At 44.1% G+C, this 21,021-nt stretch overlaps 1 protein-coding gene across 2 annotated transcripts in view; it reads left to right on the plus strand.

Annotated features, from left to right (window-relative positions):
* Window positions 1–1,900: 1,900 nt before the first annotated feature.
* SEC63 (SEC63 homolog, protein translocation regulator) overlaps window positions 1,901–21,021 on the plus strand; it is a 46,605-nt gene continuing 27,484 nt past the window's right edge. For both annotated transcript variants that reach the window (XM_054393046.1, XM_054393044.1), the window contains exons 1-4: window positions 1,901–2,024; window positions 15,151–15,250; window positions 16,140–16,254; window positions 19,545–19,657. In XM_054393046.1, coding sequence (XP_054249021.1) covers window positions 1,901–2,024; window positions 15,151–15,250; window positions 16,140–16,254; window positions 19,545–19,657 — 452 coding nt within the window. The remainder of the gene's footprint in view (window positions 2,025–15,150; window positions 15,251–16,139; window positions 16,255–19,544; window positions 19,658–21,021) is intronic.

Genomic DNA, 21,021 nt, shown 5'->3' on the forward strand with positions numbered 1-21,021 from the left:
AAATGAAGAAATGGAACCAATTACATTGGGGGCCAGAATGGGAAAAAGCCTTTAGAGGGTTGCAAGGCTTTGAGGGAGGGCCTTGGCTTCAGCTCCAGCTTTAGGGCTTCCAGATTACACGAAACCTTTTGATCTGTATATACATGAACAAACCCAGGGGGGTTAGGGAAGTATTAATGCAGAAATCAGGATCTCATCAAAGACCTGTGGCACATTATTCTGTTCAACCAGATCTGGTGCCAGCTGGAGCTCCAGCATTGCATTAGATCAGTGCCAGTGGCAACATCAGCTGCAACAGTGGAAAAAAGTTAGTGTTTAGTACTGGGGCACCCAGCTGTGATACATATACACCTCACAGCCCCACACCCAGTGCAAACCTCAGCTACTCCCACACGGCAGCCCAGCTTCAACCACGCTTAGGGTAAGATCAGTATCGCCCCCATAAGCTACTCTGCTCACCACAAAATGCCAGGTGCCCCCCTTCCCACCCCCAAGTCTCCAGCAGTGGCTGGGGACATCAGTTTTGCTTGGTGCTGAGCGCAGTGACTCCAGGAGGTGGCTGGGGACATCAGTTTCGCTTAGTGCTGAGCGCAGTGACTCCAGGAGGTGGCTGGGGCACTACCTCGGGGCAGGGGCAACATCTTGCTGGGAAGAGGCAGTGGCCAGGGGCAGAGCAGAGGTCAGCACCCTGCTCCTTGCAGGCTTCCACCACCTGCTTGCAGGAGCTGGGTGAGGTCAAGGTGACCTTTTGTAACAGTGTGAGAATTAAAAAAACAGTCTTAAAACCATCACACCTTTGGGACAGTGATGGGAATCAGGGATAGGGATGTTGTCCTACATCTGGGTTCTTTACTTGGTTGTGCAAAGACCAACTGATACACAGTCATAATATTTTTTTTATTCCAGTGGCAGAAAAAGGTGCTGAGTGCTAATCCCACACAGCTAGCATACCAATTGGAACTCGTGGCAGATATTTATACAGTAAAATGCATTAGCTATGGCCAAAGTGAACATCTATGACTTAGACATTGGTTAGCCTGACTCTTACTTCAGCTTAAAGATACAGCTAAAATCACTGCACATGCTCTGAGGATAAGCAGCTTGTAGATGGAGCAGCTTCTCTAGCTCAGAGCTGTGCTTTTTCATAGCATATTGAGGAATGGCCTCAAGATGGCCCGGGAGAGGTTTAACCTGGGTATTAGAAGGAACTTATTGACTGAGAGGATTCCCAAACACTGGAACAGGCTCTCCAGGCAGGCGGTTGAATCTCCGTCCCTGGGGCTGTTTAAAAAAGGCAGAGATGCGGTGTTGAGGGACATGGTTTAGCACCAGACTTGGCAGAGTTAGATAATGGTCGGACTTCATAATCTTAAAGGTCTTTTCCTACTAAAACGATTCTGTGATCCTAAGATAATCAGCTTATGGGACCTAAAGGTTACTCTATAATTTATCAACACATCGGCGTTCCTACCCAAGTTAATTTAGGGACTTTGTTCTGAGGGACCTTCGACCTCGTTTCAAAGCACATTCAAACTCGATTTCAATAATTAGCCTTTTCTCCCTCCGCATCACGGACAGCAGAGGACCAGGACCGGCCAGCCCCACCCCGCCCCAGCCGAAGCGCCGGAAACCGAGGGAGGGGGCTTCGGGCGAGCCAATCAGCGCGCGGGGGCGGGGCCGTGGGCGGCCGTGACGTCACAGCGGCTATGGTGGCTGCACAGTGACACGTCTCCTTCCGTGGTGGCTCCCCGCGAGGGGGTGTGGGGAGTGCTCGTTCTCGCGGGATCCCGGAGCGGCTGGCTCGGCCCCGCGCAAAGCCGGGACGGCGAGACCGGGCCGCCGGCGGGGGGGACGCTAGCCGCGGGGGTTAGGCGGGCGGGCAGCGCGGCGCTGAGCGGCCATGGCGGGGCAGCAGTTCCAGTACGACGACAGCGGCAACACGTTCTTCTACTTCCTCACCAGCTTCGTGGGGCTCATCGTCATCCCCGCCACCTATTACCTGTGGCCACGGGACCAGCACGCCGGTGAGCGGCCCTGCCCCGGGCCAGGCCTGCGCCTGCCGTCCGCCCGCGTCCCTTCTCCCTCTACACCCCACTTCCCGCCCGCGCACGGCCGTACAGAGGGGTCGGACCCGGCCGTGCAGGACCGGGCCCGAAGCGGGGCGTTCCGCCCCGCCTGGAGCACCCGGCCGGCGCTGCGGGGAGTACGGCGGGGCGCGACCTCGGGGGCTGCCCCTTCTAGGGTACACGGGGTTGGTGTTTTAGTGGCTGTCAGCCATTTAGCGGTACCCGGGGGCAGACGGCAAGCGGGAGGCTCCGAGCCCGCCTCCCCGAAAGCACGCTGTGCTCCGCGCCGCCGCTCCTGCAGAGTCATTGCTGCGCTGGGGTCTCAGGCTTTGTTTTGGCTTTCTTCGGGGATTTTTTGATTTTATTTATTTTTTTTTTAAATCCACTTGCCTTCCCGGGATGTTTCAGGGCGGATGACCTGAATTTCCACCGTGGGAAAAGAATAAACTATAGAGTTGAGGCCAAAGAGGAAAAGTTATCAGGCTCTGGATTTTTTTTTTTTTAAGCTGTAAGGTCACAGTTGAGTGTGAAAATGGGGCTGTAATTTTCACAGCTGCAAGTCATGGTTTAATGTCCAATGATTTCTGTTCCACCCTTTGGGAATATGTTTTGTGGCCCCCCCTCCCCCCTCAAAACGTCAGAAAGTTTTCTCTGAACACTTCTAAATTTCCTTTCCACAGTCATTTCCCTCTTTGTCTTTCCTGCATCCCCTCTGTTCTTGGAAGGAGAAGGTGTTTTGCCATGTCCGTTGCACAGGAATACGTTTTCAACTGTAGTTTTGAGATGGAGAAAGGTGTAGGAATTGTGTCTAAGGGCAGGATATTAAATGGTCAGTAGAACGGGGATGCTTGATGCTGATTTCTGTCGCTGAAGCTGCTGACCTTTTAGAACACTTGTGCTTGACAATCTGAGACGAATCCCTTCTGTTCACTGCATCTTTTCATCCTCACTATCTGGTGGTGATGTAGTGTTTTCATATGCCATTTTTAAATGCCTCGTTCTGGTTAACCTGATTTATGTATGTAAAAGAAATACTTAGCAGTGAAATCTTATTCCTCTCCCTTCTAGTAAGGTGCAAGTAGGAAAAAAAAAAAGATTGAATAAATGCTGATTTGATGCTCAGTCATCACAGTTTGCAGTCTTGGTTACTGACAGCCATGCCTGTGGCTTCTGTTGGGTCACTGGCTAGAGAACCTTTTCAAAGGACTGATCTCTGCCCTCCAGATACTACCTGTTGTATGGCTGAGGAGTTAGTTCTTTCTGTTGCAAAGAAATGTTTCTCTGTCCTGACTGTTGCAAAAGCGAGGCGGTGTTGTTGGTGAAGACATTTTGTAATCTTGGTGTTGTTTTTAAGGCGCAGGGGATCAGAAAGAGAGAAGAGAACTTCTGTGACCTTTCTCCAAAACTCAAGATTTTTGTTCTTGGGAAGGGTGGGAGGCAATGGAGGAGAAAAATCACTCTTTCTCATAAATGTTTTGCTTCTTCCATAGTTCAAAGCTGCCTCTTAGCAAAACTGTTGTGACTTCACTGAGGTGCTGGTACAGCCAGTAGTGATACTCAGTGCTATGAACTTAAGTTTCAAGGGGCTGACAGAAGCAGAAAAAGCTGCAGAAACGCTGTCAGACTTGGAAACACTTTAGTTGCCTGGTTTTTGATCTTCAGATATCTTTACAGACTGGCAGAAAATGAAAAACTTCACTTTGGAATATGACTATCTGGATTGTACCCAAACAGACCTGCCTTTAAACATTACTTAATTCTTTCAGTCAGTGTGGTCTCACGTGTGGCAGGCCTGCTGCACATCAATTCTGCAGTTAGAGCTAGGTTCTTACAGAGCTGTGTCAAACCATACTTTCCAAAACACAAGGTAAATCTTATTACACTGTTGGCACAAAAATGAGTCAACTAAGTGAAAATTGCCAGGTGTGGCAATGAATGGAAATGAAAGAAAGATTTCTGCCTCGTAATTGTCTTAATGGATTTCAAAATGTGACTGTGCTCCCAGTTTTTAAGCATACAATTTAATAGCCTGCCTACAGTCTCCTGGTTGAGTTCTGTTCTGCAGGCTCCTTCTGAATGAGGAGCTGAGGTATTGTGCAGATCACATTGAAGGCTAATGGAGCACTCCTGTGCTTCCTTGTGGTGCTCTGGTTGTTGAAGTGTCTGGCTGTCATGCTTCTTCCTTCCAGCAAAGTCCTCCTAATAGTCTTCACACAACTTCATATGTGTTCAGCTGTACCTGAGCCAGCATTTGAACTGGATTTCAGTAAGAAATGAACACCTTGTGATGATGCAAAGTACCAGTTGTTTAGCCATGGCTTTTGTTCACTAAGAACAACCAGCCCAACACAACACATGTGTATATAGTTTTGGAAGTTAAGAGAACGTAGAATCATAGAATCAGTCAGGGTTGGAAGGGACCACAAGGATCATCCAGTTCCAACCCCCCTACCATGGGCAGGGACACCTCACACTAGATCAGGCTGGCCAGAGCCTCATCCAGCCTGGCCTTAAACATCTGTGTCTTCAGAAGAGAAATTTGCCAGCACTGCTAGCCTCTGATTCCTGATAAGCAGGGATATCTAGACTTTGATCAGAGACTGTTTACTCTGATATGAATTTAGAGCAGATTTTCCAACCAGGGCCAAACTGAATCAGCTTTGCTGAGATCCCTGCCTGCTGGTGGACTGTGAAGCTGCTTCAGCCTGCTGGGAGGGAGAAGGCTGAATTGGAGTGAGCCTCTGATGCAAGCCTGCCCTTCTCACTTCAAGACCCCTTTACAGTGTGAACCAGAGCACCCAAAAGACAGTGCAGATTCCTTTTTTGGTAAAAACTTGGTTGGAGGGTGAGCTTCAGCTGCATTGTGTTGTAAGAGCAGGGCCTGAAGCAAGAGTCAAGTGCTTACAGTGGGGAGGTCAAGCTTTTGGTGCCCACTGTTCCCTTCTACACATGCACTGCCAGGTTGCTGGTTCTTGATGCAGTGGGGTGAGAGAAATGAGAGTGCAAAGCATTCATCGGTCCCTTCAAGTGGGGGCTAGCACCAAAAATTTGGGAGTTGCTGATGGTCTGTAACCATTGCAGGATTTGTTCTGTGCTGTAGTTACGTAGTTAATGCCCATAGAGTAAGTAATAATTTAAAAAAATAATGAAAATCAACATTTGGTTTTGCCATAGTGAAGACTGGAAAGTAAGTCTACATCTGTACTGCTTTACTACTTTGAAAAAACACAAAAGGTGTTACCTTATGTCAGATTTCTAGCAGGATAGTTTGTTTGGTTTTTTTTTTTTTTTTGGCAAGCCAGTAAGTGTTTGCTCTTAGTTCTTTCTGAAGCAACCTGATTTCTCCAGGCCTTCAGAGAGAGAGTCCATAGGAAATATGGCTGCAGCCTGCAGCAGGGATCAATGCATTTGTATTTGGGAGGGTTTTGCTGTGGTGTGGTAGTCACCCTGTGAGCCTCAGCCTTGATAAACCACACAGACAGGTAATTGACTTTGTAAAACGGATTTGGCCTGGTGACTTTGTCCCCTCAGTGGTCATTGGAGAGCTAATAATGCTTTTGCAAAAGATTAATTGCTCAGCTTTGTCTTGGGCTGCTGTTTCATAACTGCTTTTGAGGTGGCAGTGCTCTAACAGAGAAAGTCTTTATTTGTTCTTCTCCCCTGTGCCAAAGGGAGCACCTGAGCAGTGTGAGGGACTGGAAGAAGTTAATCTGAGCTAAAACTGATTTTGTGTGCATTTTTGTGTATATTACTTTTAATGTTTTATTAGCTTCTAGCTAGGATTCACTTTGTGGATGTCTGGGATGGTGCAGGATGAGATTGTGAGCTCCAGGGGAGGAAACTGTTGTTGGTGATGGTGAAATTGTCATGCTGTTTATCTTTCACTTGTGTCTTTAAAACTTGTGTGTGTTTTATTGGGGAAAAAAAATACAGCAATTCATACTTTTTGTGGCTTATTTGTGTTTTGGGTAAATACTGATACAACTTCAACATAAATTAACCATGAGGAAAGGGACCTACAAGAAGGTTGGAGAGGGACTGTTTGCAAAGGCCTGCAGTTACAGGACGAGGAGCAATGGTTTGAAATGAGAGGAGATTTAGATTGGATGTTAGGAACAAGTTCTGCACCATGAGGGTGCTGGGACACTGCAACAGGTTGCCCAGGGAGTTGGTTGAGGCCCCATCCCTGGAGCTCTTCAAGGTCAGTCTCAACAAGGCTCTGAGCAACCTGATCTAGTGGATGATGTCCCTGCTGACTGTAGGGGGGGATTGGACTAGATGACCTTTGGAGGTCCCTTCCAACCCAACCCATTCTGTGATTCTATGACTATTCATGATTTGGAAACAAAAAATATGTTTGCTAAAATGTTACTCTGGCACAGATTAATTTCTTAACTAAGAATTGTTTTCTTAAGTGAGAATTTTAAAGTTGCTTTTCAGTAAGGTAATTGTAAGAGTTGAAGATGTTGTTTTTGTTTTGTTTTTTTTTTTTCCTCAGCAGTTAGGGATGGGTAAGTGCCCATCAAAGTATCTTTGTGTTGTTGACCTTGCTGTGAACCAGTTTTACTGTAGCTTGTGTGGATTAAACATCAGCATCTAGAAAGGAAATGAAGAGCAAGAGCTGAGTGACTGCAGTTGGGTAACACAGCAGTTGTTGCACAATGCTGATGTTTGCTGAACTTGGTGTACATTTTGACTTATACCTGTGCTGCTGAATTGAGATAGGCAATTACATGTGCTGAAACAAGTGGCCATAGATTTTGATGTTCTTTGTAGTTAAGCACATGCATCTGTGAAAGCTTGTGATTTCATCCAATCTTTGAGTTGGTTCAGGTCTAGGTTAAATAAATTATCCTGTTTTGGGGCACTGCATAGCCATAATGCATTACAAAGCTGCTGGGAAGAACAAAAAGGCTCCAGAACAGGGTTTCAGCTGAGCTCATTACCCTCAGTTTTACCAGGGCAGGTTTAATGCCTGGAGCTGTGGTACCCTTGGGTCATCATCTTTACTCAAGGCTTGCAGGCTCTATCTGTGGCTTGCATCTCTTGATGCATTTCACAGGTACAAGTTTCCAAGGCAAGGTAGGGAGATGATGACATGCTGCAAATAAGTTTTGTGAAAGTCTGTCTTTAAAGTGATTTTGGCTTTTCCTAGGCTGCAGAACTCTGGCACTTAGTGTTCCTTGCTAAAAGAAACCCTTTTCTCTTGAATCCAAGCAACATTCTCCTTTGGGTGAATTGTCCCTGACTGGTGGGTGGAATATTTCAGATGGACCTCCTCATATTTCTTTTTCTAACAGAGTCCATTGGAGTTGTATTTTAGACTTGCTGCCTTTGCTTTTTCTGAGTAGCCTGGAAGCAGAAAGGGCATAGGAGACTAGGACATACTTCTGTTCTTTCCTGCTGTTTGAGGTATAATGATGGAAAACCTGCTGCCACTTATTAGGGGAAATTAGGGGGTTATTAGTTTTTGGATGTTCTAAAAGCTGTATGATCTTTTTAAACTTCTGTATGCTTTAGATCATAGAATGGCTTTGGTTGGAAGGGACCTTAGAGATCATCTACTCCAACCTCCCCACTGTGGGCAGGGACACCTCTCAACTAGACTCAGCTGCTCAAGGCCTCATCCAGCCTGGCCTTGAACACTCCCAGGGAGGAGGCAGCCACAGTCTCCTTGGGCAACCTGCTCCAGAGTCTCACCATACTTGTACTGAAGAAATTCTTCCTCAGATCCAGTCTAACTCTACTCTCCCTCAGCTCCCAATCAGTCCTACTGCTAGAGACCCTTATGAAAAGTCCCTCTGCAGCCTCCCTGCATGATTTCAAAAGCCCATGGTTACATTACACCTTTGCTTTTCAAGGCTTTCTAATACCTATGTTAAAAACTGCAGGAGAGAATCACTATTGCTAAGGGTTCTACCCATCAGATGAGGAGTTTTGACTGGAGGATGAGCATTTCCCCCCATACCTGTCTCCCTGTAATGCCATATCAAAGGACAGTGCCTAAAGTGCTCTTGGGCTTTAATGAGGAGCTATGATCTGCAGCTAGAAGAAACAGAGAACTTTTACCTCTTCCCTGACAGATGAAGGATTCCAGAACTAAACCCAAAGAAGGTACAATCCCTGTTTCACTGCAGAGCTTTACCCTGAGCAGCATGTTATGTATTTATCCCTGTGTGCTCAGGGTCTGCAGGATATTGCCAGTTCTGTGACATGGCAAATCCACTTGTGTGACAAAGAAGCTCCTTGGGAGAGGAAGGCAAAGCAAAAAAAGGACTTGATTTATCCACAGCTTGCTCATTAGGAGCACCTTGCTGCTTTTAAGTACAGTAATTATCTGGTATTCTGGCTCTTGCCAGCCCTTGTTTCTTTTGTTTGTTTTGATTTTTGTTTCTTTTTTTCCTCCCTTGCAACTAGTTTCTTCTTACTAAATATTTTCTTTGACACAATCACATAGGTTGCCTGTAAATAAACAGGAAGCCTGTTTTTTTCCTGGATACAGCAGGATTATAGATTTCTTACTCAGTGATGTGTTTCCAGTGGCTTTCTGCTGTCTGTACCTCTCTCAAGTAGCTGCCTGTTTCTGAATTCCACAAGCCAATTTGTGTTAATGATGACATGTGACAGAGGAAGTGCCTCAGGATAGCTCTGAATAATTTGAATAATTTAGCCTCAATTTGGGAAGGATTTGATTCTCTCTTTATGTTCCGGACAGATAACTATAAACAATCATTCATCTTTTTAGTCCCCTGTTTCCTTTTGGGCTTGTTAATCAAATAAGACCATTGGCATCCCAGGCTGGGAAAGAAATTCATGAGGTGCTTTTTGCTTTGGTATGGTTTAATCAGCTGTGATTAGATTTGATCCAGAGTTGCTCAAAAGTATGTATTACCAAAAAAAAAAAAGTGGTGGCTTCTTAGCATCATGTCTTGAATCAGTATTTGTCAGAAGAGGTCCCTCTCTACAGCACAGCTATTCCAGGACATCAGTGCTAAGGACTCAACTGATTTAGGTGTGTGCTATTTACCTTATCCAAAAGGCTTAATTTGCTGACACCACTTTTGTTTTCTTTTTTTCCTTTTTTTTCCTTTCCCCCCCATTTATACATTTCTTTCCCCTTTCTTTATTTTTTCCCCATTTCTTTATTTATATTTCCCCCTTTTTATTTTTCTCCTTTTTTCCTCCTTTTCTCCCCCCCATTCTTTTTTTCCCTTCCTTTTTTTCCCCCCCTTCCTTTTTTTCCCCCCCTTCCTTTTTTTCCCCCCCTTCCTTTTTTTCCCCCCCTTCCTTTTTTTCCCCCCCTTCCTTTTTTTCCCCCCCTTCCTTTTTTTCCCCCCCTTCCTTTTTTTCCCCCCCTTCCTTTTTTTCCCCCCCTTCCTTTTTTTCCCCCCCTTCCTTTTTTTCCCCCCCTTCCTTTTTTTCCCCCCCTTCCTTTTTTCCCCCCCTTCCTTTTTTTCCCCCCCTTCCTTTTTTTCCCCCCCTTCCTTTTTTTCCCCCCCTTCCTTTTTTTCCCCCCCTTCCTTTTTTTCCCCCCCTTCCTTTTTTTCCCCCCCTTCCTTTTTTTCCCCCCCTTCCTTTTTTTCCCCCCCTTCCTTTTTTTCCCCCCCTTCCTTTTTTTCCCCCCCTTCCTTTTTTTCCCCCCCTTCCTTTTTTTCCCCCCCTTCCTTTTTTTCCCCCCCTTCCTTTTTTTCCCCCCCTTCCTTTTTTTCCCCCCCTTCCTTTTTTTCCCCCCCTTCCTTTTTTTCCCCCCCTTCCTTTTTTTCCCCCCCTTCCTTTTTTTCCCCCCCTTCCTTTTTTTCCCCCCCTTCCTTTTTTTCCCCCCCTTCCTTTTTTTCCCCCCCTTCCTTTTTTTCCCCCCCTTCCTTTTTTTCCCCCCCTTCCTTTTTTTCCCCCCCTTCCTTTTTTTCCCCCCCTTCCTTTTTTTCCCCCCCTTCCTTTTTTTCCCCCCCTTCCTTTTTTTCCCCCCCTTCCTTTTTTTCCCCCCCTTCCTTTTTTTCCCCCCCTTCCTTTTTTTCCCCCCCTTCCTTTTTTTCCCCCCCTTCCTTTTTTTCCCCCCCTTCCTTTTTTTCCCCCCCTTCCTTTTTTTCCCCCCCTTCCTTTTTTTCCCCCCCTTCCTTTTTTTCCCCCCCTTCCTTTTTTTCCCCCCCTTCCTTTTTTTCCCCCCCTTCCTTTTTTTCCCCCCCTTCCTTTTTTTCCCCCCCTTCCTTTTTTTCCCCCCTTCCTTTTTTTCCCCCCCTTCCTTTTTTTCCCCCCCTTCCTTTTTTTCCCCCCCTTCCTTTTTTTCCCCCCCTTCCTTTTTTTCCCCCCCTTCCTTTTTTTCCCCCCCTTCCTTTTTTTCCCCCCCTTCCTTTTTTTCCCCCCCTTCCTTTTTTTCCCCCCCTTCCTTTTTTTCCCCCCCTTCCTTTTTTTCCCCCCCTTCCTTTTTTTCCCCCCCTTCCTTTTTTTCCCCCCCTTCCTTTTTTTCCCCCCCTTCCTTTTTTTCCCCCCCTTCCTTTTTTTCCCCCCCTTCCTTTTTTTCCCCCCCTTCCTTTTTTTCCCCCCCTTCCTTTTTTTCCCCCCCTTCCTTTTTTTCCCCCCCTTCCTTTTTTTCCCCCCCTTCCTTTTTTTCCCCCCCTTCCTTTTTTTCCCCCCCTTCCTTTTTTTCCCCCCCTTCCTTTTTTTCCCCCCCTTCCTTTTTTTCCCCCCCTTCCTTTTTTTCCCCCCCTTCCTTTTTTTCCCCCCCTTCCTTTTTTTCCCCCCCTTCCTTTTTTTCCCCCCCTTCCTTTTTTCCCCCCTTCCTTTTTTCCCCCCTTCCTTTTTTTCCCCCCCTTCCTTTTTTTCCCCCCCTTCCTTTTTTTCCCCCCCTTCCTTTTTTTCCCCCCCTTCCTTTTTTTCCCCCCCTTCCTTTTTTTCCCCCCCTTCCTTTTTTTCCCCCCCTTCCTTTTTTTCCCCCCCTTCCTTTTTTTCCCCCCCTTCCTTTTTTTCCCCCCCTTCCTTTTTTTCCCCCCCTTCCTTTTTTTCCCCCCCTTCCTTTTTTTCCCCCCCTTCCTTTTTTTCCCCCCCTTCCTTTTTTTCCCCCCCTTCCTTTTTTTCCCCCCTTCCTTTTTTTCCCCCCCTTCCTTTTTTTCCCCCCCTTCCTTTTTTTCCCCCCCTTCCTTTTTTTCCCCCCCTTCCTTTTTTTCCCCCCCTTCCTTTTTTTTTTTTTAATATTTTTATTTTTCTCCTTGGTGCTACTGTGAGACTGGTCACAAAATATGACTCTCTACAGCTGTTAATGAAAACTGAAACCAGTTCCAAACTCCCAGTTCTCTGATTGTTATAAAGCCCTTTGTTTCCAGCCCTGTTGTCTCCCATGGTCGGTTCTTATTTGACCTTATGCCAACTCTTTTGCTCACCTTGCACAACTGTTTTTTCTCTTCTCCATGGTGCCTTCCTCTAATGCCTTCTGGAAGCTTTTTGGCATGGTAAGGTGAAGGGTATCAGCTGTTCTTGCAGAGAGAGTGCAGGTGGGGTAAGGAGAGGGTCATCTGATACTTGTGAGGCTGGACAAAGGCAGCTTTGAGAGCTGGGGCATTGTCACAGATGTTTGAAGACAAGGTTGTTAAAAAGCCCTAGCCAAAACACTAGAAGGACTCACATCCTGTTAGGCTTAGTTTTACAGGATTAAGTAAACAGCATTCTCTTGTCCCCTTCTGTTTCTCCAAGAGCCCTGGTGTAATCCATTCTCATGTTTTGGGTATTTCTGCAAGCAGTGTGGTCAGGCAGGACAGTTACAAACAGCCCCTTGGTTGTGCTGCAGAAGTGGCCATGGGGCTGGGATGCAGGATGGATCCAGTGGCTGAGCTGGGTCAGTGTGGTTGAACTGAGCAGTTGGCTTCATCTTGCTTCAGCACTGCACAACAATTTATTGACAGTATTTGCAATGAGCAATTCATGCTTAACTTAGTTTCAAGGCCCAGCTTGACAGGGTGCTGGGCCATCTCATTTAAACTATGTTCTTACCTTCAAAGGTTGGACTAGATGATCCTGGAGATCCCTTCCAACCTGGTATTCTATGAGTCTATGAAACTTAAGCACCTTTGTCTTCTGTGAGGCTTCAGATGTCTGATTGTTCAAGTATCTTTTTTCATAGCTGGCCAGTGACTGTTTAAAACCCACAGAACATTTTCTTCCTTGTTTCTGTGGCAGAGCTTTTTAGTCCTCATAACTTAATCTGTCAAGTTTTTAATGCCATCAACTGTTTTTTCTTTTTTTAATTATTTTCTTTGAAATGCCAGTTCTCTCTGCTGGTTGTGTCTCTTTAGTTTTGCATTAACAATTGTGGTTTAATTTTGAGTAACAATTAGCTCACTTCTAGTTGTGCTGGATCCAGTTCTGAATCACTGGAGATCTCCCACGATTTTTGTCTTAAAAGAGGGGGAAAAAATAAATAAATTGCAAAGAGAGGGTGCCAGATTAATTTGCATTCTACTAGTAGGGAGTTAGTCTTGCACTTTAACCCTGGGTTTATTGTCTCCTGAATTTTTCCTTCACAGTGCTTTCCAAAGCCTTACACAAACCAAACTAAGTGGGCAGTTGCTTAACCAAATATTAGTCATATTCTTTTTTTGTGTAGAAAGCTTCATGTTTAGTACCTGTGTTAAGGATGTGAAGAGCCTTTGCCTGTCAGAAGAGCTGCAAAATCCTTGTGTGGTTTTGTGTTGCACGAAACCAAGAGATGAGTTTGGAAGCTTATTTTCAAGCCCAGCAAGAGTTGGATCAGATGCAAGGGAATGAATTGTCCTCTGTTATCTTGCTTGCTTTCTCTCTGGGGGTGGTGGGACTACTGATTTTTCTCAAGGAACCCCATCAAGCTGTGTCATGTCATGCTGTTTGAGGAAAGATGCACTATATAGATTTAAGTAGTTCAGAATAACCCAGAGTACTTTTTCTGGTCCCAGTACCTTGTCTCTGCCAGCTTTAATATTTCTCTGCTTTTACTAGTTGGTGAGTGGCTGGGTATCATCTGTGTTTCTCCTCTCTGCCAAATCAACCAGAGTTTAAAATATTCTCCTCTGCTCACAATATTGGCTTTATGGTCGTGTTTCTCTGGCCCCTGATAGTTTGGTGACTGCAAATTGAAGTTCTAGATGTTTAATCTGAGTTACATGCTTGCTTAGAAATTCAAGTAGGTCACCAAGCACCACATTCCACCTCCCAGTATCTTCAGGATAAGTAAACAGAGGTTGTCTTCCATAATCACCTTTGAGATATTAGCCAGAGCAAAATGTTTCCATGTACCATAACTACTATTGTGGTTAAGATGAAGGAGGGCATCACCTTGTTCAAAGTGCAAAGTTGAGATTTAAGCCTTTTTAGGAGGTGATGGACACGTGCTTTGGATCAAAGCTGTTAATACAATTCCTTCATTTAGATAATTCACAAACTTCTGAAATTGGCAGATTCAGTCACTTGGTTCACCTGCAGTATCCAAATGCACTGAGACAGGAAGAATTTTTTTTTCTCTTAATTTTTTCTCATTTAATCTGAAAAGGGCCAAGTGATCTTATTTTGTGGGTAAGATGATTAGTGACCTACTCACTTGAAGTGGTGCAGGTCAGCCTACATAATCTGTGGATAGATGAGTTACTTAAACAGGATTGGAATCACTTTCTAACACAGTTTCAGTGCTTACTGAGTTTCTGTGCAAGCTATTTGCTTTTTGCCATACTTTTTCTGAGGTCAAAAACCTTCGACCAAGACTAAGTTGGTCTTAAATACAACTCTGAAATACAACTGAAAACTCTTAAGAGGGAGAGCTTCCATGCCTTGTCCTGGTGATGCTCACAGTGTAAATCCAGTTTCCTCCCTGAAAGGACCTGGGAGGAAATCTTGGTGGCTAGTTTGCTGTTAATGTTTGCTCTCTTGCCAAGGGCCCTCATTACTGAGCTTACATGGCTTACAAATAACCATTATCTTACTCTTCCTTCCCCTCCTTCAAGAGGAAAAACCTAAATGAGAGCAAATTATGAAAAGCAGATGTTGCAAAGAGGAGGAAAAAGCATCATGTTTTGAATTGAGGAAGTAGCTGTAGCTGCTGCACTCTTCAGTTATATACAAACACTGTTTTTTGCATGTGGGTTAGGTTTTGGGGGTTTGTCTTTCCTGCACACAGTAGCTGACACACTGCGAAGGGAGACTTGTTGGAGCTGATTGTAAAATGGCAGGAATAAGATGTAATGGTGCACATAGACTTATAGAATTGTTGCAGCTGGAAAAGACCCAAGATCATCAAGGCCAGCTGTTAACCTAGCATCACCATGGCCATTAAACCATGTCCTGACATGCTATGTCCATGCATTTCTTGAACACCTCCAGGGATGGTGACTCCACACTTCCCTGAGCAGCCTGTTCCAATGCCTACCACTTTTCAATAAAGCTTTTCCAACTCTCCAACCTAAAGCTCCCCTGGCACAATTCTGGGCCATTTCCTCTCATACTATCACCTGATACTAGGCAGAAGAGACCAACCCCCACCTGGCTTCAGCCTCCTTTCAGGGAGCTGTAGAGAGCAATCAGGTCTCCCCTCAGCCTCCTCTTTTCCAGACTAAACAATGCCAGTTCCCTCAGCTGCTCCTCATAAGGCGTGTTCTCTAGACCCTTCACCAGCTTCTCTGCCCTTCTCTGGAAGGGCAGCTCCAGCACCTCAATGTCCTTGGAGTGAGGGCCCCAAAACTGACCCCCAGTATTCAATGTGTGGCCTCACCAAGTGCCCAGTACAAAGGCACAATCACTCCCCTACTCCTGCTGGCCATGAGCCAGACAAAGAGTGGGTTCACAAGTGATGGTTGCTATGTGGCATGGGGAAAATAGAAAGGATTCCTTTTAGGAATCAGAGAATAATCTGACCAACTTCTTGTTTATGGATGTGCAGTGGCACTCAGATGGATAAAAGTCATTTTTTTCCCTCCTCTCATATTGCAGGACCTTTTGTTAGTCCTCCAACTGACCTTGTACTACCTCCTCCTGTATTAAATCCAGGATGAAATGAGCATGTTTGTGCTGCTTTTTGTCAGATTGGTTAATCACAATCTCTCTTTTCTTTTCTTTTCTTTTTTTTTTACAGAGCAAATTCGATTAAAGAATATACGAAATGTTTATGGAAGATGCTTGTGGTATCGTTTGAGATTGTTAAAACCACAGCAAAACATAATACCTACAGTAAAGTAAGTGCACTGCAGTTGCATGACATCCCATTAAAGCAGTTCCTACATTTTTATCTTTCTAAAACTGTATATTTTGTAATCAAAGCAGCTGCAGTTAGTTAGACAATAATAGCTTTTGTGTCACAGAAGAAACGTTTGCAATCAGCTTTATTTGAATAATTAATAGTTCATTATTACTATCAGGTAGAGCTTGATAGCAAGATGGATCCTGTTGGTTCTTTATGAAATACCTGCTACATGAAACCAGGGAACCTCAGCAGTAATAAATAAGCAAGCAATGCATTTATTTGTTCCAAAAAATAATCCTCCCTCGCTGAAATGAGTGGTGCAGGGAATGTCTTTTGGCTTAAATATTTAATATGTAAGCATATATATTCAAATAACAACAAAGATTTGTATATTCAAAGCTGCTGGGTTTATGTCCTTCATTTATTTGTTGGTTGCTCTCATCCTCAAAATATTTTGCTGTCTGTTATGCCTCTGTTTTAGCTTTTTTTTTTTTTTTAAGCATTGACTTTGTCTGGGATCAGGTTAAAGTCACCCTTTAAAAACAGGAAATATTATATAGCTGCTGAGGACAGAGGTTTAAAAAGTGGAAAGAGTCTGTATTGCTAGTGAGTTGCCTTTGTTTAAAAAAACAAAGTGGAAGAGAAGTGGCTTAGATGTCAGGAGCAGTTTCATCTGTGTCAGAAGTGGTGTTACAGCTGAAATCCTTAAACTTGCTTTAATATTTCTTCCTATTATTATATTGTTTCTTGCAGACTGAGATTAAATGGCTTCTTATGTTTATTTTTAGAGTTATGCTACAGCCAGTGGATTTGTACATGTGAAATGCTTTTTTTTTTCCCCCTTTTTTCCTTTCCTTTTTTTTTTTTCCCCCCTCAAACAGGAAAATAGTCCTCCTTGCTGGCTGGGCATTATTTTTGTTTCTTGCATACAAAGTTTCCAAAACGGACCGAGAGTATCAAGAATACAACCCCTATGAGGTTTTACATTTGGATCCTGTAAGTAACAGCACCTTTCATTACTCTGGACTACTCTAACTGTTCAGTGTATGTCTAGATGACAAATGGAAGGCTTGGGGGTGTTAAGGAACAAAATAAACTAACTTTTTGGTGAATGTCACTTGGTGGTTTTGTTCACCTTTGGCATCTGCTGGATCTTGTGAAGTCAGTTGCTAGATGTTCTTTGCCCGTATCTATACTAATCTATAACTTCAGTATCACAACTCTAATGACTTCCTTAAGATAGTGAGATGAGTTTTTCAGTATCTATTCTGAATCCTACTCTGATGCTGTTTTCCTTGCTTGGTACAGGCAAACAAGTTATTTTGCTTTGTATGCCCTCTAAAAACCTTCTCAATGGCCATTTTTAGGGATGCTGCTGAATAAACTGCATAAAGAAGAATGGGGATTTATTTGATTCACAGCTGTTGTGTCCCAATACTTTTCTTGTTTCACTGAAGGATGTTGGTGGTACTCATTTTGATGTAGTAAAGGTTACTTTGCATCTGTGAACACAGACAGCAAATTCTAAGTAATTAACCAGCCAATATTATTAGAAGTGGACAAAAAAAGGCTGTAGAGTTTGCCTAGAAAACAGATGCAGTACTTCATTTGTATTGAAAGCCTGGTTATAAAAAGTTACATATCCTGAGGAGACAAACAGACCTTTTGGATATCTCTTAAACTCTTCTTTAGTCTTGTCACAGTCTTTTCATCTTAACCACAAGCAAATTCTCTGCCTGTGGTTATTAATTCCTGATATAAAGCTCCTCTTTTGAATACTAATAGTCACCTTCTCAGTCCTGCTCTGAGGCACATTTTACTCTCCAGTCCAAGGAAGTAGACTGTAGATACAGCTCAACAGAAGAATAGGGAAGAATGTTGAGTTGGACCTGTTTTGACTAAACTTGATGTGTGTTGTTGGTGTGAGAGAGCTTAACATGTGTATGAACATTAACAGCTCTGTTTCTTGCTATCAGTGATGTGGCTTGTCAGGATGGGGGTAGGCATCATTGCTGTTCCTAGCCTGATTCTAGCTAGACAGGTAAAACAAGACCTTCCTGCTGTGTTATTTAAATTCTGCTGTGTTCCTCTGTGAATGACTGATTGCTGACCTGTTCTCACTGACGCACAGGAAGGAGATAAATTGTTGTTATTGAATGGTATCTGCTGGAACCATGCAGCTGAAACGTTCATTTATCTGGGTTGACTTCAGTTAAACAAACCAGGCTTAGGCATTAGGTCATCCAAGGATTTTCTTTTGTCATCTTTGGCAAATTTCTACAAGTAACAAGAGAGAACAAAAAAGAAGTGTATAGTGAATTGTAACTTAGTATTTATTAATGAAAAGTTGTACACACGCTCAAGGCACTGAGCCAGGCAAAGAAAACAATACCAGAATGCTCCAAGAACTGATAGAGTGATAAAGCACATTGTCTTAAGGACAAGCAGAGTTAAAGCCAGAGATGTTACTAGGGGCATGAAGAGATGGGTGTGAAGAGGCTTACAAGAAGGCCGCAGAGAGACTGTTTCCAAAGGCCTGCAGTGATAGGATGAGGGACAATGGTTTCAAACTAGAGAAGAGCAAATTCAGATTGGATGTTAGGAACAAGTTCTGCACCATGAGGGTGGTGGAACACTGCAACGGTTGCCCAGGGAGGTAGTTGAGGCCCCATCCCTGAAGATATTGAAGATCAGGCTGGACAAGGCTCTGAGCAACGTAATCATAGAATCAAGAAGGTTGGAAGAGATCTCAAAGATCATCGAGTCCAACCTGTCACCCTACACCTCATGACTATCTAAACCATGGCACCAAGTGCCATGTCCAATCCCCTCTTGAACACCTCCAGGGATGGTGACTCCACCACCTCCCTGGGCAGCACATTCCAATGGCCAACCACTCTCTCTGTGAAGAACTTTCTCCTCACCTCCAGCCTAAACCTCCCCTGGCGCAGCTTGAGACTGTGTCCTCTTGTTCTGGTGCTGGCTGCCTGGGAGAAGAGACCAAACCCCTCCTGGCTACAACCTCCCTTCAGGTAGTTGTAGACAGCAATGAGGTCTCCCCTGAGCCTCCTCTTCTCCAGGCTAAACACTCCCAGCTCCCTCAGCCTCTCCTCATAGGGCTTGTGCTCAAGGCCTCTCCCCAGCCTCGTTGCCCTTCTCTGGACATGCTCCAGCAATTCAACATCTTTCCTAAACTGAGGGGCCCAGAACTGGACACAGTACTCAAGGTGTGGCCTAACCAGTGCTGTGTCCAGGGGTACAATGACCTCCCTGCTCCTGCTGGCCACACTATTCCTGATGCAGGCCAGGATGCCATTGGCTCTCTTGGCCACCTGGGCACACTGTTGGCTAGTGGAGGATGTCCCTGCTGACTGCAGGGGGTTGGACTGGATGACCTTTTGATGTCCTTCCAACCCAAATCATTCTATGATTCTGTGAGCATCTTTCAGTAAGTTTTGTGTTTATTCTGCAGTTAAGGTCAGCATCCTGGACTTCTCTACCACAAAATGTTGGAAAGATCCTATGGTAATGGTTCTCTGAAAGTTAGCAGGTAGCTTACTGGAAAAACTTTACCTGCGCTTACTATAAAGCTCTCTGGGTTATCTTGAGAAGTGAAGTTCACAGTCCAGTCTAAAAATTAATGCACTGGGGATTATGTTGAGTTATTTAACAATGTGCTGTAGTAGAATAAAAATCAGTCTCTTTCTCAGATAGAGGTAATGCATTCCCTTTGTTCAAGAAGTTGGAAATAATTTATGGGTAGGATGAGTCTAGTCAAAGGCATTCTTAAGTGGCAGGGCAATCCACTGTTCCTGGTGACTGACAGATTTATTTCTGCCTACAAGCTGCAAGTGAGCCATCATTCTTGATCTATGAACTCTTGCTTAAATAGAATATTGCAAGCAAGAATTCCTTGTAGTCATGAATATGTTTAGGCAAAGATTTGTCACACAGACAGGAAGGATGAATGGGATGAACAGGGTAGACCAGGAAAAAAAAAATACCCAGTCATCTGAATGGATTTTTTTTTTAATTTTTATTAGACAGTGACTTCTAACTTGATTTAAAAATGTAATGGTTACAAAAATGTTATGAGAAAAATAATATAATCATGTTTCCATGCAATCATTCTGCAGCTTCCCCATCCTATAGCAGAGCATAAATCTGTAGTTCATCGAACGGCTCAGAGGAATACTGCACAACCTACTTTAGAATAGAGATCTGGAAGAAGGGGTTTGACTGAAATGATTTATTAATGAACTCAACCTTTTCCTTTTTTTTGGAAGGGAGCAAGCATATCAGAAATTAAGAAGCAGTACCGGGCACTGTCGTTGAAATACCATCCAGATAAAGGTGGAGATGAAGTTATGTTCATGAGGATTGCCAAGGCCTATGCAGCGTAAGTTTCTGGGTTCTTTTTGGGGTTTTGTCATTTCCCTTTTAAAAAATGGAACTTGATATTATGGGGAGGGAAACCTTTCAGGCAGTAGCAGGGATGATCTAAGCAGCCAGGAGAAAAAAAAGTGTTTTCAGATAGGTAATGAAAGTCAAAACATGTCTCAGTTCAGTGCATATTTGTTCTGTACAAGGCAGGAAGGAGAATTTAATTGTTTAGCAACTGTCAGGATGCTGTAAGGTGTTAGGTCTTTGTACTAAACTTCCATGTCAGCTAAGAAAAGGCTTTCCAGAGTATGATGCATATTAAGTCTTAAAGATGACAAAGAACAAAATGAGTGTTGTGGTTTTTAACCAGCCAGCCCTGTCACAGCAATTCTGAAGCACTGCTTAAAAAAGAAATAGACTGTTCATTTCAAGACAGTATTTTAAGTCTCTTCCCATCTAGTGACAAGGGTGTTTCATTCTGACTCTGTTTTCTCTCAGCTTCCCCATGTCCCCTTTCATTTGTTGCCTACCTTTTTACTTGGTGACTATTTCATGATACCTGTATAGTTCTTTTTTCCCCTTTTTCTCCAGAGTGTTTTTTTGACCTTACCTGTGTTCAGAGCTGCCTTTTTTTTTTTTTAAATATCTGATAGGTGATGTCTAATATTAGAATTCTGTATAAAGGAAATCCCTTTTTACTGAATTTTTCCACAAACAAGATATGAGTTTGGATTTAGTAATGTCATTCATACATGGAATGTTGAGAGCTTTTTGTTCTTTTCTACTCTTCAGTGATTCATAGAATGGTTTGGGTTGGAAGGGACCTCAAAGATCATCTACTTCCAACCCCCCCTACCATGGGCAGGGATACCCCTCCAAAGCAGAACCTAGGGCAGGCCACACATTTAGACAGGTCTGGAAAGTCTCCAGAGAAGGAGGCTCCACAACCTTCTGTTCCAGACCTCCATCACCTTTACAGTAAAGAAGTTTTTCCTCATGTTGAGGTGGAACTTCCTGTATTCCAGTTTGTATCCATTGGCCTTTGTCCTATCACAGGACACCATTGAAAAGAGACTAGTACCAGATCATAGAATCATATAATTGTTAGGGTTGGAAGGTGCCTCAAGGATCATCCAGTTCCAACCCCACTGCCGTGGGCAGGGACACCTCACACTACATCAGGTTGTTCAGAGCCACATCCAACCTGGCCTTCAAAACCTCCAGGGATGAGGCTTCCACCACCTCCCTGGGCAACCTGTTCCAGTGTCTCACCACCCTCATGGGGAAGAATTTCTTCCTAACATCCAATCTGAATCTACCCATTTCTTTTTTTTGTTCTGTTTGGTGTTGTGCTTTCTGCTTTGGAGTTAGTTGTCTGTG

This window comes from Indicator indicator, chromosome 27, assembly GCF_027791375.1.
Source record: "Indicator indicator isolate 239-I01 chromosome 27, UM_Iind_1.1, whole genome shotgun sequence".
Classification (NCBI taxonomy): domain Eukaryota; kingdom Metazoa; phylum Chordata; class Aves; order Piciformes; family Indicatoridae; genus Indicator; species Indicator indicator.